Source organism: Aulonocara stuartgranti (genome assembly GCF_965226115.1).
Source record: "Aulonocara stuartgranti genome assembly, chromosome: 4".
Taxonomy (NCBI): Eukaryota; Metazoa; Chordata; class Actinopteri; order Cichliformes; family Cichlidae; genus Aulonocara; species Aulonocara stuartgranti.
In genome coordinates, this window is record NC_138942.1 from 11,837,290 (window position 1) to 11,853,789 (window position 16,500).

Consider the following 16,500-nt stretch of genomic DNA (forward strand, 5'->3'; position numbering starts at 1 on the left):
AAGGAAATGATTCCCCATTTATTGCTGTTGGGTTTTTTTTTTTCATGTTTGTTTTGGTTTGGTTTTTGTCACATCTTCACAGAGTTTAACAGACCAAAGGTTTTAATTCAAGATTACAATTATAATTGACAGAAAGAATAGAATTCCTTACAGTGTATTTACATTTAGAAAATTTGCAAAACTGAAAACAATAGACACAATATGTACTGTAAATTTAGCTAGCAAAGGACTATCCTTCAAATGACCCTATAAAGCAGAATCAACATAATTTCTAATAAGAGCTTTTAGCAATACAAATACAATTTTTTTGCTACTTATTTTTTTTACATTTAAATCCCATAATTTACAAGTACATTATTTGCCATTCTTCTTCATGTCTTTCTTTACAGCGCCCTTTCCTTTTCCATGCTGTGCCTTTTCCCTCACCTTTCCAAGTTCTCCTTTCCCCTTTTGTCCTTCTTGAGCAATTCCTTTCTCCAGGTGAGTCTTTTCAGTTGGGGAGAAGGAGTTTACATCTGCACTGATGTGGCTGGTCACAAGCTTCCCCTGTTCATGTGAGCATGTAGGATGTGCTTTACCAGTCGCACCTTTGTTGGGAGATGGTGGCCTGGAGTTGTTTTTTCTGGGACTGGAATGGCTTGGAGAGCAATGCCTGAACTTAACATCTTCCTTCATAACAAGGTTTAAGTCAAAGGACAAGGGCCTGCCACATACTGGACTCAGAGGTATCACAAGGTTGTCCCCTGGGGCTCCAAGAGTTAGATAGACATCTGGAAATGCATCTGGCTCATTGGCATTCTTCTGTTCATTTTCCAGAGAAGAAAAGAGTAGTACTGAAGGCACTTCTTTTATTATGGCAGTACCTTTGGGTAATAAGTTATCTTACAACTTACCTCCTGAGGTGTGAAGCTCACAGATACACTCACTGTTACCTGTAACATGTCACAAGTCACTGAACTCAAACAGTGTTACAGAATCTCTTATCAGCTTTTTTTGTTTTGTTCTGTTTTTTCATTTACTAGGATATCAGCCTTTGTGTTTCTAATTCAGGAGGCTTTCAAAAAGGAGAATCCGTTTGTCCCATACAGAAACATATAATATTTTAGAGAATAAAAATACTGGTAAATTGTTATACTCTACTAATGTGTGTTTACATTACTTGTTATATATTTGTCTACAAACTTGAATGTACTGAAAAAATGGAAAAGTGAAGAATTTACCTTAGCTGGGAAATTAGACTTCTTCTTAAATTCTCCCTTGGGAATAAGTGAAGCAGATTTGGGTAAGGCCTCAGTGGAACCAGGCTTTCCATATGCCATTTGAGGTTGTGAGGCAGGTGTAGGACACTTTTTTGAAGTTGTAGGTGTACATTTAGCCACTGTGATCTGTGGTAGTGGAGAGACCTTACAGAACAGAAATGATGAGAGACCGTTAAACTGGCAAGTGTATTGCAGAAAAACAAATGATCAGTTGCAATTTATTAAAATATAATCAGCAGTAGAATGGTGGAAAAACACTCTTAATTGAGGTTTTTGACAGAGTGGTAACTAAATTTAGAGCCATGAAAGAAATTTTGGTCATGATTATCTAGTTACAGTACTGTAGACAAGCCAAAGGTTACGAGAGATAGCCTAAGGTCTACATAATGGTCATTTACATGGTTGGATATGATGGGTCTCTAAGTATGATAAACTGAGAGAGAGAGAGACATGGTGTCCTGCATGCACTTAACTTCTGTGGGAGTGCATAGAGTTAAAAAAAGTTTAAAAAAAAAATATAGAGTTAAAAAATATATATATATATATATATAAATAAAACCACATTTATTACACTTTTCTTAATTTTCACAGTACCAATAATTTAGATGTTGTGTAACTTACTGGGATTTCAGCTGTTGTATGTCGTTGTATGTCTACTTTTCCTTCAGAATTTCCACTTATCCCTGGCAAGGTAGGAAGTGCAACGCGCTGATCATCTAGTCGTTGCGACTGACTGGAGGTGATGATTTTGAAGAACGCCTCTGCTTCTGCACCTATAATGGAGAAATAATTATTCTTGACATTTCAGAGACAAAATACTCATATTCAAGTGCACTGTGCATTTTTCTGACCTATGGGTACTTTATTCAAAGCACTGCCATTGTGTGTAGGTGAGGAAGGTGTGCTTCTGCTGGGTTGTAAAAAGCAGCGTTGCTCTTCCATGCGTCCACTTTGTATTCGACTTATCATTTTAAGGAACTGCTCCTCCTCAGCTGCGGATATTCCCTAAATTTTTTTACAGAAAGATATGTCATAAGAAATGGGACAACTCTCAAAAAGACATAGCAAACAGAGGCTGCCATTAAGCAATCAATACAGCTATGTTATTTCTTTAAAAGACTAGATAATAAAAGTTCTAGTCAATCACTATATAGTTTTTGTGGCTTGCTTAAGAAATATAAAATTACAGGGCAGAAAAAGTATAGGTAAAACAATGTTGAGTGATATGTGGTATGAACATTGACCTGCCCACGCTGTTCAGTTTTGTCACGGTTTAATGAGGCAGACCTCCAAGGAGGTTTACCAGATGTGTGCTGAGCTGATGGGGTACCCAGATTCTGGAAGATGTGGGGTGCAGAACATCTCTGTTCATCCATCCTTGAGCCCTGTGGGTAAAAAGTTTGATTAAAGAAAAACTGATAAATCTATATGTGCAAAAACTTCGTGGATACTTAACAAAGAAACAAAAGCTGTGAATAACTTTTCGCAATGTTACATATAGGGCCAACCTGGACTTTGGAAACCAGATAACACAAGTAGCTTGCATCCGTCTCAGCAGCAGTGGGTGTTAATGTGGTACCTCCATTCTGTATTCCAGGTAGTGAAGGAAGAGACACTCTCTGGTCGTCCAGCCGTCGGCCCTGTGAGTTGGCCAGTAAGCTGAAGAAATTATCAGAATCTGGGCATTGGATGTTAGAGAAAAATAAAATACTTGTTAGCTTCATTGAGAAATGTATGCGCTGTTATATATCAACGTACAAAACAATTTAGAAAAAATATCAAATGCAAAAAAAGAAACAAAGGGAAAATTTCCTGTTTTCTGACCTTGGGGGATTTCACTTTGACTGAAATGGTGCTTAGGTGTGGACTGGGGTGTAGCATTTAGGACACATCGCTGTTCATCCATCCGGCCATGGTGGGAATTACTAATTAAGGTAAAAAGATCTTCCTGTTCAGCTGGAGTCAAGAACTAGATGGGATAATGTGAATTTTGTTAAGTGAATGAATAATACAAAAATATAACACATGCAAAAAGAAATGGGGTGATCTAAAACCTCATTGTATAGTGTCGATGCCGTTTACAATTTCTTTTGGGGGGCTAAAACTGAAAGCGCGGATATACCTGTTTTTGAGGATTTTTATCCTCACTTTTTAGTTGCTTTATGTCTGAACTGGAGCTGAAGGAGGCTGAGCGTAATGGGTTTAAACCGGATTCAGACTGATCCTTGTTTGATGAACACGGTGTCTCTGGGGGTAGGATTTGAGGTAATGAACACCTTTGATCATCCATTCTGGAGCCCTGAAAATAGATTAGGTCAGCATTTTTGATCAATACGTTGACTATAAATACATAAAATAATATGGTTATTAAACTCTTAACTAAAAAGCTACACTTGTAGTTGACAGCTGTGGAAAATCTGCCTCAAATGTTTTAATGTGGCATTCCTGTTAAAACAGACTCAAAGCAGTTAATATCATAATTTCAAGCAGTCAAGTTCCATGCAGCATTTTGATACTTTGTATTAAAAGAGAACAAAGAAAATTCCTTACTTGAACTTTAGAGACCATGTAACACAAGTAGCTTGAATCTCCCATAGCAGTGTCCTTTTCATTTTGTAAGCCTGGTAATGATGGAAGCGACACTCGCTGGTCATCGAGCCGTCGGCTCTGAGTGTCGGCCAACAGATTGAAGAACATTTCAGGATCTGTCACTGGTCAAATACAGCAAATTTTCAATATAAATATTTAATCTGTCAGAACCTGAAACAGTCAGATTCATAAAGGAAGTTTAAAATGATGAATGCAATTTATTAAAATGGCAAGAAATTATTGAATTTTCAGCCATGTTTAACATACTTGCAACAGTTGTTTTCTCTGTGTATCTGGGTGTGCAAGGAGCACTCTTGCTTGGATCCAATGAGCAGCACTGGTCCTCCATGCGTCCACGCTGTCCATAGGCAATCATCTCCATGAACTTTTGCTGTTCAGCAGATGATTCTGACTTTTTGGGTTAAAACAGCATGATAAAGCTTCAATGAATGGGGTGATGTATATGTGATAACAATTATTAAACAAGTCAACATCAACAAATCTAATTGTTACAGCTATCAGAATAACACTGTTATAACTTGTTAACACATTAACAGACCTTTATAGAATTTGAGCGTTCACGTTGAGAAGGAATCTGTAATTGGTCAACTGGAACTGACAGATGCTTCCTGTTTCTATCTGGAGTACTCTCAGTCACTGAGATATGAGGTGCAGAGACATGATGATCATTACGTCCACTTTCCTGAGAAAACAGGTAATAATTGAGAGCTGATGTAATTTAATCATGTTTTACTTGTACAGTGTATCCCTCATCATATTATAGTCATAAGTCTAGTACTTGGTAATTAAATCCAGGCAACGATAAATGCGAGTTGACATATTGTCCCTGTTTATTATCTGAAGTATGGGATGATCTCTCATCTTTTGACCCTGTGGGAAGCAAGAATGAAACAATCAATAATCAGGCCAAAAAAGGGAGATGTATACTGTACTGTGGTATTTTCACTATTCCAACCTGCAGATGTCGTCTCTATTTTAGCAGGACTTAGAGTGCAACACTGTCCGTCCATTCGTCCACGCTGTGAGTAACTCATTATGTCCAGAATCTGCTCTAGTTCTGGGGATTCCTATTCAGTATAGAGATTGTTAAAATTGTTTGAACTGTCAACATTATAGTTTCTCAATATGAATAGTTTTTTCAGACCATCTTGACTCAAGGTCAAATGTGAATCTTAATGTAAAGATAATTCATCCTAATGGCTAATCTTTTTCCAATATCACAATAAAGGTTCTGTAAAGCTAACATTGAACATTAAAAACAAATTAATTATAGTGTATTACATCAATACATGTATCTATTATGAAGAACTAAAAATGATAACACACATTTTTTTTAACTAATTAGAAGAATTAATATATTTCTAAAATCTAAAGAATATAGTCCTCCCTATATAATTAGAACAAGAACATAGAAATCAGTTTTGCACTGACATCTTACCAGCACAGCATCAGAGGGTTTAGATTTTGAATCCATCCCAGCAGCTGCCATCAAAAAAATAACTGAAAAAATATATATAAACCCCAAAATGAAAACTAGATGCAAGCAAAGTGTTACAAAAAACTTCTATAAAAGATGAACTATGCATAAATGAAATGATACCGAATGATGCTTCTCTCAGTGTGTACTGGATATGAAGTGGAAGAAGGGTTTTAATAGTTTAGTCCTTAGTATAAACCGATTGCCATTAAGACCTCAGCGTCTGCCCTGTTCTTCATATTGCCATCTGTAATCCCAGATGAAAACATAATCCTCAGAGGGATGATCTTTTTTTCGTGGTAGGTGCGCATGCTCTCCTTTCTGACCTAACACTTTACTTAAGGTTCATGTTTACATTTTAAAGGCCCCACTTTCACTTCACATAGAGCAAGCAAGCAGGCAGGCAGCAGATAGACAAACGGGAATCCTAGAATGGTACTATGACTGTAATCCCAAGGCAAGGGGTTACATGAGGAGCATGTGGGACCTGACAATGAAACAACTAGTAGCTCAGATTTCCAACACGCGAAAGAAGCAACTGCTATCAGAACTAGAGATTTATGTGGTATAACACAATTGATACAGGAAGGGGGAGCCAGGACTTCAGGTCAGTGGGAAGTGTCATCATCTCCACCCTCCTCAGAAATACTGTAAGCTGCCCATACCTTTAGGCCTCAGAAACTGCCAAGAAAAGACTCGCAGCTTTGGTTAAAAAAAAAACATGTATACCATCAAAGGTGTACGATCCCCAGAAGGGACTAGTCCCCAGTCTACCTGCAGACCAGTAACCTGCCTCAGTACAACATGGAAGCTCCAGTCAGTCATCATAACAGCTAAAATGAAGAGGAACATGGCCCAATACATGAAATCCCAGAAAACACCAGTGTCAAAACACCAGCTACTGCTACCTAGAGCAGTATTTCGAGACCATAAAACCATACTGACCAACCTGTGCACTGTCCAGATTAAGTACAAGGAAGCCTATGACTCAATGCCCCATAGATGAATCTTAGAATGTCTAAAATATCAGATCATCAGGACCCCAAGAGCCTTCATCATGAATTTGATGGGGAATTAGCAATCAACACTAGAGAACAACACTTGCAGCCAATTCTACAAGTCACCATCAAGTGTGGAATTTCTGTTCTGCATAGGTCTGAACCCCCTCAGGCAGATCATTAACATGGATATGGATACAGACTACGGAATGGAGCAATCATCTACCATCTCTTCCACATGGATGACGTCGAACTGTTTACCAGAATATATATCCAAAGCACTCTGTCAGTGCAAACTGTTCTTTGTTTCATCCTGGAATGCCATTCCAACACTCACTAACCTCACTCTCCTACTTCCTGTTGGCCACAGACCCCAAGGGTGCTGGACTTTGGGTGGGGACCTCTCATTATGAGGAGTTTTTATGAGTTGACATCAGTGACATCTATCTCATCCTGAAGCCTGCTTATTATTCCACCTGGGTATCTAATGACCGGTAAGGACTACTCTGCTACTCTGTCTTCTGGAAATTCCACCCCTTCCAGTGTGGATCACCTTTCCTCTCTTTGTGACCCTTCGATCACACTTATATAGTCAAAATGACATCCTGATATCCTTGCTGTGGATCTGGTGAGTTGGATCAGTAAATTGATGTCTCACTTATTCCTAGCATACAGATTAATGTCACCCATGTACATGTTGTTAATGATCACTCCACACCTTAATCATGTATCCGCTCTTAGTGATGAGCTGGCTTAGGGGGTTGAGGCCTATACAGAACAGCAGCAGTTTTTGAAAAAATAAAGTTAAAATTTGCCTATATGGAGAATACTAGCAAACTTTTTAGCATAATATGAACAAACTATAATTTTTTTAACAAAATGAAAATATTATGCATATTGAAGCATACTAAAAGGTCCTATAGAAAAGAAAAAAGACAAATTAAATTCAATATATATTTTTTTATTTTATTGCTCATTTCCATCAACAAATAAACAAGCACCCACTGCTCTAGCGCCCAGCAATATATTAAAGTATCTAGTAAATGTGCAACGGTCATAACACAGCAGTTCTGACATTATTACTGAGATGAATATTTCAAGAAGAGGGTTGAGGGAGAGAGTTACCAAAAAAAATAATTTTAATCTACTTTTAAATCTATATACAATATGTCCTTCAATTGTGTGCAACTACAATATACTTGAATTAAGAGATTTCTATGAGGTGAGAGCTGCTCTTTCTTTGTGACAATTTTTGGAATTTCTGACTAAATAACTAAGCAAGTCAATTACAACAAAATTAAGAATTTAAATATGAATAGAATAATGAAAATATTAATATTGTTTCATTTATTACTTAAATACAATTTCAATCACAGCAGTATACAGAACCCAACTAACAACAAAAGAGCACACTATAATAGAATAGTCACAACTGCTTTCTTACATGACTACATCTAAGATTTCACATCAGAGATGTTAGAGAAGCTAAACAGGACAACAGAAAGACATCAGTTTAAAGGAACAACCAGACTCCTACTGCAGTATTGCTGTCCCGACTTGGGGATTACGGATCAGGATTAGTATCTTTGTCCAGAGTCTTCAAGTCATTGAGGAAGCTGGTTGGAGTTAGGATGTGAGATGATCCTGTCAAGGAAAAAAACAACAACAAAACACAACAATATTTAAATAGCAGTTCAACAGTCAGGTTCATCAGTCATAACTTCTTAATTAGCAATTGCTTACCAATCAGGACTTCCCATTTCCCATCTGTGGCTCGAGTCACTTCATAAGCACAACGCATCTCAGAGTATGACACCCCACCAATCACAAAAACAATGAGACGAGGGCCAGACCGATACTCCGTTGGAGACTTATTTTTGTGCCAGTGTCCAAAACGTGCACTGCTGTAAAAGAATTTCGAAAATGATTGAGAAACATAAAACTATTACTAAAACTACAGCTCCCTTTCAGCTATTTATTGATTTTCTGACATTTATTATTTCAAACAATAATTAATACAATTGTCATACAATGGCTCATTTTCATACCGTGTTGTCAGGAAATTGACCCTGATGAATAAGTATGAATGTGAAAATACTAACAGAAACTCCTGAGTTTTTTTGTTTGGTTGGTTGGGTTTTTTTTTGTTTTGTTGGGGGGTTGTTTTTTTTTTGGGGGGGGGGGGGGGGTTTATAGCCAGTCTATATTATTATCAACTTCTCCATTTTAATTCTGCATTTTGCTTAAAAAGTAGAAAAGTACCGGAACACTCCACAGATTATGAGTAAATCTAGATCTACAAGCGTGGTCAGTATTAGCACCATCATTATGATGGGAATTCCCTAGGGATTATAGAGTATTCAAAAATGACTGAAATTTACCCTTTAAACTCTACTTCACTTTGTCAAAAGCTCGGCTCTGATTCATTTAAAAGGTTTTAAGGGGATAAAAGGTTTTATTTTATAAGATTATCTGTCATTTACCCCACTTGTTGCTAAATACAAACTGTTTTGGAAAGAGATCTACCCATCTATCTATATATATTTATTTATTTCTCAGATAGAGGGAGAGCACCGCCCGACCTGACTGCAGTCTGAGTTGTGTTGATGGGTGCTGGTTCAGCGATGAATGGCCACAGCTTTTTGTCCAGTTTGTCTTCTATGGCATTCTGTGATCCAGAAACAGATGTTATAAAAGCTGTGTTGTGAGCAAAGGTGAGCAGGTCTGCCAGTGACATCTGAAACCTCACTTAGGGCTTAATACCTCCATGATGTCCTTGACAGTGGGTGTCCACCTGGAAAGCTGGTATGTGCTTTCTGTACGCTGCTTACGATCTGGCAGTGTTTTCCCAGAATTGCGACCCTGAAAAACAATGTATGTCAAATATTCAGGGGTTTTTTTTAGGTTTTATAAAATTCTCAGTTCCACAGCATGAGACTGTAGCCAAACTTACCCCAGCTATAATATTACAGCCTAGGTTCTGCAGGTTGTAAATAATGTTGCTGTCGGCCTGAATATTTGCATGCTGGATGAGCTTGGCAAGGTTCTCCTCCCCAATGCCTGAATAGACAACCAGGCAATGAAAACACTGTTTGCTATAAATAAGTAACGACAAATAAAGCTTCTCTTCAATGTAACAAGATTAGGACTTAAAAAGATTTAAAATGTTTTGAGATCTTCTTACCCTTCTTCTTGTGAAATATGAACAGCAGTATGATGCGGATTTTGTCAAAGGCATCAATGTCACTATCTAAGAGCACAGGAACAATGCTCTTCATGGCATCTTTCAGTGGTTCCCCTTCTGCATTTGCTCCCATTGCAAGGTCCTGTGGAAGAAAGCCCTAGTTTACGATCAACCTTTACTGAATATCATCAACTTAAGACAGGCAGTTAAGAGAGGTGAATGAAACCACTTTATTCCCCTTTCCCCCAACACACGTTCTCTTTCAGAGCCATGATATTGCCATAAGACTATTGCAACAAGAAAATCTCAGATTGCAAAGTAAATCTCCAGATTTGCATTTGTAATCAGGTACGTTATGTCAACATAAAGCTAAATATTGGGTACACTAGCTATATGTAGCTTTGAGATTTCCCCTTTTTTGCAATCCTCCAATAAATGGTCACTTGGAACTGTGTAACTGCCTTAAATAATTTTGCTAACCTTACATGAATTTGGACTAAACTTCATTAAAGCCAGCAGCAAAACTTTGCGAGCAACTGAAAGATTATTTTATTTGCAACATTACACACACATTTGTAATGGGCTTCCAAACAATGTAGAACAAATGACAGCTGACAGAGAGCTGTTGCCATTTGGATCATACTGCACATCTTAAGAGCCAAAGCATGCCCAATGGATTAAAGAGACAGCTTTCAGACATGCTGACAATCCATTAGGGCAGTTGAGCGATTTACTCATAAAAAAGGCCCCATTAACACTTGCACCTCATAATGCCACAGCCATGCATAGCTTATCATTTCTCATGTGCTTGTCACTCATCTGATACTGGACTAGATATGGCCAAACATTTCCCCTCAGGAACACAAGGCATGTCTGGCACATATAACTAAAACACTGGGGTTTGGCTCCAGTTTGGATTGTGGCTTTTTTCCCAGGTCTTGCTGGTGGAAGAACTTCTACTGTACCAAGTGGTACATCTGTGTTATTACATGCCTTTAAGCTTACAGTAAGCTCACAGATCTACGATGATTTACGCTGCTGATGTGTAGTTTAAAGCGTTTTATGAAATATTATTATTTTTTAGTTAACAAATAAAAATATCAACAGACCAGAAGCAAAGAAGCACAGGAATTACAAAGATACATTTCAGGTCACTGAATGTGATGAGTCAATGTAGTTATTCCATGTCAGGCATTTTGTTTAGTCAGTCTGTGTCAGTGTATTGCATTGTGCTATTTGACCATATGTGGCAGAAATGTGACAACCTAATAGACTTTTATTGCATTATAATTAATATTTGAAAACTATTAGGTTCAATAGTCCTCAAAGATAATAATTTTGATTACATTTTTTAAGTAGACATACATGATAACAAAAGCCAAAAACTGAACTGGACTTTCAAAGTGTAATTTACCAACAAAAAAAAAAAAAAAAAAAAAACCCACTATGGTGACTGCTGCAAGTCAAACATTTTATTACAAAAAATTATGTTGTGCACAAGGCTACTAACCTGCTCCACTTCACAAAGTTTATCAAGTGAGGCCTTGAATTTCTTCATACAAGCTTCAGCTAGGTGTAAGTGAGTGGAGTACTGTAAAAAAAATTACATTAAAATACATTACTAATTACTTTAACATATGGCATCATATTTTTATTAAAAAAAAATTAAACATAATTAAGACTGACAACTCTGATATAAGAAAAAAACGTTTTCTAGGAAGTCTTGTCATAATGGTCAGATTATAACTAGAATTTGGGCCAACTAAACTTTAGCTGGCCCAGCTAATGCTTAATTAGGCAAAACAACCATGGTCTAAATTGTATCTAATTTATCATCACAAATGTATCCTAATATGCTTCAAAAACATTTCCCTATTTTTAAGTAAAGGTCTAAATAAACTGAACAGACAGCGCTTTTGGATTAGATAAATTAAAACAAACAAATAATGATAAGAAGTTACATAAGGGTTTGTTTGTTTGTTTGTTAGTTAATGTAACTCACCATGCTCAGCTCCTTCTGATACTGTGGCATCTTCTTTAACATCTGAGACAGATCTTTGATATTGGCCTGAAAAGAGAAACATTTTCCCCAAAGTTCCATCATAACACAAAAACAATACTCATGGTCTACCGTGGACTTTTCAAACACCTGAAAAGATAATGCACATAACACTCACATTGTCAGTGCACATCCTCTTGCTCTCACAAAATGTGCGAAGAAGCTCTGTCACCTTCCTACAAGAATCAAATGAGAAAATTAGTAGACACCTAACGCAGGAAAACTTTGACTGAATTACAATGACTCCACAATCAAGTTGTAGCAGTCGTAGAAATGTTACTGTGACAAACATACTTGGTGACATCAGCGATGTGCATGTGTCTGAGCTGAACCCAGAGTTCATCATCTTCATCCAGTAAGACGTCTTTCTCTTTTGAGTTCCCAATGCCGGTTGTCTGATAACTTTAATATCCAAAAATAAATTTAAAAAAATGTTTAAAAGTCCACAAATGGAGGGACTGGTATACCAAAGACACCACACCAAACAGACAGAGCAATATAAAAATATAAAGGTAGTCCCTTACGTATAGATGTCCTGTTTGATGTCTAGCAAATCATAAGCCATTGCTTGGAAGGTCAACTCATGAAGAACAGGTGAGACGGGATCAAACCCACGGTCAACAATGATTAGCTGTGATCGCGCCTTATCTGGACCCTAAAAATAATACAAATTAAGGATATCATCCAGTACTTTTGAAATATATGATTTAATTTAAAGATTCATTAAAAGAGACTGGCTGAAAGTACACATTAACTGTTGCAATGCCATGCAATGAAATCAATTAATTATCAATTATTATAATTTAGCATCACAGCTAGATGTAGAAAAAAGAAAAAAAAGAAATACGTACAGCATAGTATGATAAAGCACCTGACATGCATAGACGCAAAAAGGGAACAGTAATACATGCCTTTTAAGACTCATCTCAGGAGCAAGGAAATGTCAGCTAAGAAAAACAGAAAAGAAGGGAAAAAAGGACAGGTCCAGCAAAGGATGAGAAAATAATCATCAGGAAATAAATCCCAGAAACCAAAGAAATATTCACAACCTGTTAAGCTGAAGAGCTGCAGAATCCCAACAGAGGTTTATTCTCTTACATGAGAAAGATGATTTAGCAGGAAAGAAAAGCAGTGTAAACATTTTGTTCACCATTTTTTTAAGATTTGAAATTACACAGCAGAGAATGTGAGAAATCGAGTGGTTGAAGACCAAAGTATTTCCTACCTCTCCCATGGTTGGGTTTTCAGCTTTGTGAGCAATGAGGCGCTGATAGACCTCTTCAGCCAGTCTAGCATTTTCCTCAGGTCCCCTAAAAACAAAGTAGAATACAACTTTAAAATCAGCATAATACATTCAGTGGGAAAAGATTTATTTGTTTAAATCTATCTCTCTTCTCATGAAGGGGCCCATACTTGCGATAACGAACTGCAGGGTACTCTTTGAGAGTGTCACACAGGGTCGCAATCTGCTCTGCCACATTTTCCATCATTTTATCTCTTGTTTCATTTGCCTTTGAACTGTAGAAGGAGTACAAGGATTTTGGGTCATCCAGTGAGAAAACCTACGGGGACAAGAGAAACTGTGAAAGGTATTGCCTGTCACAATAAACCGACAGACAATATTACTATAACTGATTGCAGCTCGGGAAAACGTTTGTCTTTTTGCCATACAATTAAATGATTAACTGTCAAATAAGTTTTGTCCAAAACCAAAAACATTTCTAATGAAATGTCCAAAGACAATTTGGACTCAATGAAATATAAGAATTTTACCCACCTGCGACTCATATGGAAGAAAAGCAACATTGATCTCTTTTAAAGTCTTGATAAATTTTGAAACTTTGGCTCTTCCAATATCAGCAAAGAGAGGATCTGGACAAGCTAAACAAGGCAAAAAAAAAAAAAAAAAAGAATTAATGTCAGTTTTAGCGTTTTACACTGAAGTCTGGAAAAAAAAATACATTTCTCATATTTATAGTTCCACTCTTACTGTCAGTGAAGAAGATGTGTGCTGCCTTGTATGTAAAGGCTGCATCTTTGAAATCATCAATGAGACCATGAACCGACTGTAATTGAAAACATATTCATCTTTAAAATATTATGCACATAGTTATCTTTAAAATATTATGCACATGAGAACAATCTTGAAGATATGGCAACATTAAAAGACGGAACTCTTTTGAACCTTTGCAGATGGGGTGATTAAATAAATGGCCTCCAAACTGGAGATGGGTTCTCTGCGTTTATTGATGTCCTCCACAACTGAAAAACAGAAAAGACAATATGATAATTTAATGTCATTTAAACGCAGAAAATGAATTAAGTTGGCACATTTTACTCTTCAACAGCTAAAGGTTTGATCTCTCATTTATTTAAAAAACTAAACTAAAAACTATGAATTATATCCATACTTACTGGTCACCCCCTCCGCCAAAATGTCAGACATCTTGCAACAAGAGGACAGAATTCTTGTGGTCATGTGATCCACAATAAGAACCTAAACAAAGGCCACACAGTGGTAATAAATTCAGTGCAACAAAAATCAAAAGAATTTCTTCTTTTGTATCTACCGTTACCTTCCATTCTCCATCCTTTTTCACACTCTTGATCACACCACTGATGATTTCTGTAGATGAAAAGATAATTTTGTGATGCAAGAACCCATAACCTCATAACAAAAACAAGCTAAAACGGGTCACAAGTGGAGTAAATTTAGCAACAATAATAATAAAAAAATACTTTATGAAACATTCATATAGTCAAAATGCTCTAGATTGTTGTTGCAGCATTCATTAGTAATTTGAGCTTTTCATGAAATGTAGCTTACTGAATAGTTTCCAAAGAATTTGTGTGACTTATAAAACAACAACAAAAGTCAAAGGTCAGCTCTACTGTCAAAAATTAAAAAAAACAGGAACCCTTTTTAAACATATTTAACACTTGCAGTAACAAACTTGCTTGGGTGCAACTTCCTGGTCTTATATAGACAGAAGCACAATTGTTCCAATGACGTCCTAAGCACAACAGCTAAGGTGTGGTACGTGTGTTAAAACAAACAGCCAAATAGTCTCCTGCAGTGGGCCACTGTTCCCAAAAGAAGTTTTCATTGAATCACACAATAATTAACTAGGGTACAGAAGAAAGCAGTGTGGTAGGAAACATCAAAAGTTGAACTGCACCAATATGATGTCTTCACTTCCTTGTTAAACCACGATTTGAACCTGATTAAAAACATAGATTCTGCTCCCTAAGACATATGACTCACTGTTTTCACAGTAATAGCTGACATAAATAGCTTGTTATGGGAGTTCATAAAAAAAAAATGTGTTCTTTATTCCGAGTTAGCCATCACTGTAATCACTATTTTATGATTGCTGTATAAATCCTGGTAAGGTTCCTGGTATTATGGTGGCTACTGAATATATGTGTATTATGGTTCAGGGCTTTTGAGAGAAAGAAATGGGGAAAAAAAAAAAAAAAAGATTTCTTTTTTTGCACCAAGTGTGACCTTCATCACTAACGATTTTCCAGGTCGCTCATACAGGGAACTGGAAAAGATTATACTTTCGAAGAGTTTTGTTAAATCTAAAAAAAAAAAAAAAATTTAAAAAAAAAACCAGTTTGCAAGGAAACTTCCTTATTGGGATTTATTGTCTCACTGCTCTAAATACAATATTGAATATGAGATTTTATTTGATATTTTTGGCATACTCCAAATAGGTTAAGTCATCTTGTATGGACAACGTTTTCAGCTAATAATAGCAGATAGTAAATTACAAATCATACCGCTTTGTAATGGTATGTTTGTTTTTTATTTTTCAGACTTCTTAAAAGAAGTGAAAATGTGAGATGAAGGAACATAAGCCCAAATTTAATGCTTCTAAAGTCTAGCAGAAGCAATTAGCATATAATTACAAATAAGCATTACTAGATGAGCCTTGTGAATACGTAATGTTTTAACCCCGGCATGCGTTTTTGTTTTTGTTTTTTGTTTTTTTTACTTTCAACGCAATGTACTACAAGTTATTGTGTAACAAAAGTTGTGACTTCCTGACGTTTTACAGCCTAAATGTCCAGGATGATTTAACAGATCACAAGCGAAGTTACTAGACTTCCCTTTCAGATTAGCTAGCCTGGGTTAGCCTATAACTTGGACTGTCACAACATTTTCAATCCCTAACGTCGCGACTTTTAACTTTCAAGTGTGGCTAATGTCACAAAACACATGAAACTTCAGCAAATTAAGCAAATACTGCTATCACTACGTGTAACACTATTATTTTATATATATATGACTTTTTAAATGATGACATCGGTTCCTTCGGCAACGTTAGCATATATATTAGGAGTGAAGCAGGAAGAGTTGGTGAACCGTCATCCACAACACGATTTTTTTTAATAAATTGAACGTCAGTTCATCAAGTTACAGCGATAAAGGTTACAATAAAGTACTTTTTTTTAACTGTAATAAACTGCTACAGTGAGATTAGATACAATAAATACGTCACTTACTTTCTCCGACTACAGCTTTCAGCCCAATCGGTGCCATCTTGACAGCAGTGTTCTAGAGAGTTGGTCACTTCCTTGTGGTCTAAGCAAAGCTTCGAAGCATTTGAAAGCTAAATACTGCCCCCTACTGTCAAATATATCACCATTACAAGAGTCTCGTGCTTTGGACTTTTTATTTGCCCCGGTCTTATGGAACAACCTTCCTGTTGCTATTCGGGCGTCTGACTCTATGCCACTGTTTAAATTACGGCTGAAGACTTATTTGTTTAATCTTGCCTTTCCACCTAGTTAACGCTTGGTGTGCGTTGGTACATTTTTATCCGTTATGCTTGTGAACTACTTTTATATCTTATGATTGTCAAGGTTTTTATAATTGATACGTGCCAGGTCCTTTCTCTTTTCCC

At 36.7% G+C, this 16,500-nt stretch overlaps 2 protein-coding genes across 3 annotated transcripts; both read right to left on the reverse strand.

The window, feature by feature from the left end:
* Positions 1-5: 5 nt before the first annotated feature.
* LOC309705712 (uncharacterized protein) lies at positions 6-7,215 on the reverse strand. Of its 2 annotated transcripts, XM_082531645.1 has the most exons (16): positions 5,470-7,215; positions 5,308-5,369; positions 4,825-4,936; positions 4,648-4,739; positions 4,408-4,551; positions 4,116-4,260; positions 3,810-3,970; positions 3,382-3,558; positions 3,084-3,228; positions 2,768-2,937; positions 2,504-2,644; positions 2,111-2,264; positions 1,881-2,032; positions 1,221-1,403; positions 894-932; positions 6-801 (listed from the first exon to the last, which is right to left on the reverse strand). In XM_082531645.1, exons 2-16 carry the CDS (start codon positions 5,356-5,358, stop codon positions 355-357), a joined length of 2,313 nt encoding a protein of 770 aa, XP_082387771.1. In that variant the 5' UTR covers positions 5,359-5,369; positions 5,470-7,215; the 3' UTR covers positions 6-354. The 2 variants fall into 2 exon arrangements, with proteins under 2 accessions (XP_082387771.1, XP_082387772.1); XM_082531646.1 differs by lacking the exons at positions 4,648-4,739; positions 4,825-4,936; positions 5,308-5,369; positions 5,470-7,215 and having other exon boundaries at positions 4,116-4,256; positions 4,408-4,469.
* Positions 7,216-7,284: 69 nt separating this feature from the next.
* On the reverse strand, positions 7,285-16,208 carry stxbp2 (syntaxin binding protein 2). The gene is made up of 19 exons (XM_082531647.1): positions 16,100-16,208; positions 14,164-14,213; positions 14,003-14,084; positions 13,773-13,849; positions 13,578-13,653; positions 13,365-13,468; positions 13,001-13,149; positions 12,813-12,897; positions 12,112-12,242; positions 11,882-11,989; positions 11,706-11,763; positions 11,531-11,596; positions 11,039-11,119; positions 9,529-9,670; positions 9,298-9,404; positions 9,108-9,206; positions 8,927-9,012; positions 8,088-8,248; positions 7,285-7,988 (listed from the first exon to the last, which is right to left on the reverse strand). Exons 1-19 carry the CDS (start codon positions 16,134-16,136, stop codon positions 7,909-7,911), a joined length of 1,779 nt encoding a protein of 592 aa, XP_082387773.1. The 5' UTR covers positions 16,137-16,208; the 3' UTR covers positions 7,285-7,908.
* Positions 16,209-16,500: the final 292 nt, after the last annotated feature.

What these genes read in the sequence shown, in the direction of transcription:
- LOC309705712 (XM_082531645.1), bottom strand. Translation starts at nt 5,358, where the DNA reads ATGGCAGCTGCTGGGATGGATTCAAAATCTAAACCCTCTGATGCTGTG. An exon ending in AAACTGAACAGCGTGGGCAG is followed by an intron (nt 2,265 to 2,503) that starts GTCAATGTTCAT and finishes AAAAAAATTTAG; the next exon opens with GGAATATCCGCAGCTGAGGA. An exon ending in AGTCTAATTTCCCAGCTAAG is followed by an intron (nt 933 to 1,220) that starts GTAAATTCTTCA and finishes GACATGTTACAG; the next exon opens with GTAACAGTGAGTGTATCTGT.
- stxbp2 (XM_082531647.1), bottom strand. Translation starts at nt 16,136, where the DNA reads ATGGCACCGATTGGGCTGAAAGCTGTAGTCGGAGAAA. An exon ending in AAAACCCAACCATGGGAGAG is followed by an intron (nt 12,243 to 12,812) that starts GTAGGAAATACT and finishes TATTATTTTTAG; the next exon opens with GGTCCAGATAAGGCGCGATC. An exon ending in AACTTTGTGAAGTGGAGCAG is followed by an intron (nt 9,671 to 11,038) that starts GTTAGTAGCCTT and finishes TTTCTTCCACAG; the next exon opens with GACCTTGCAATGGGAGCAAA.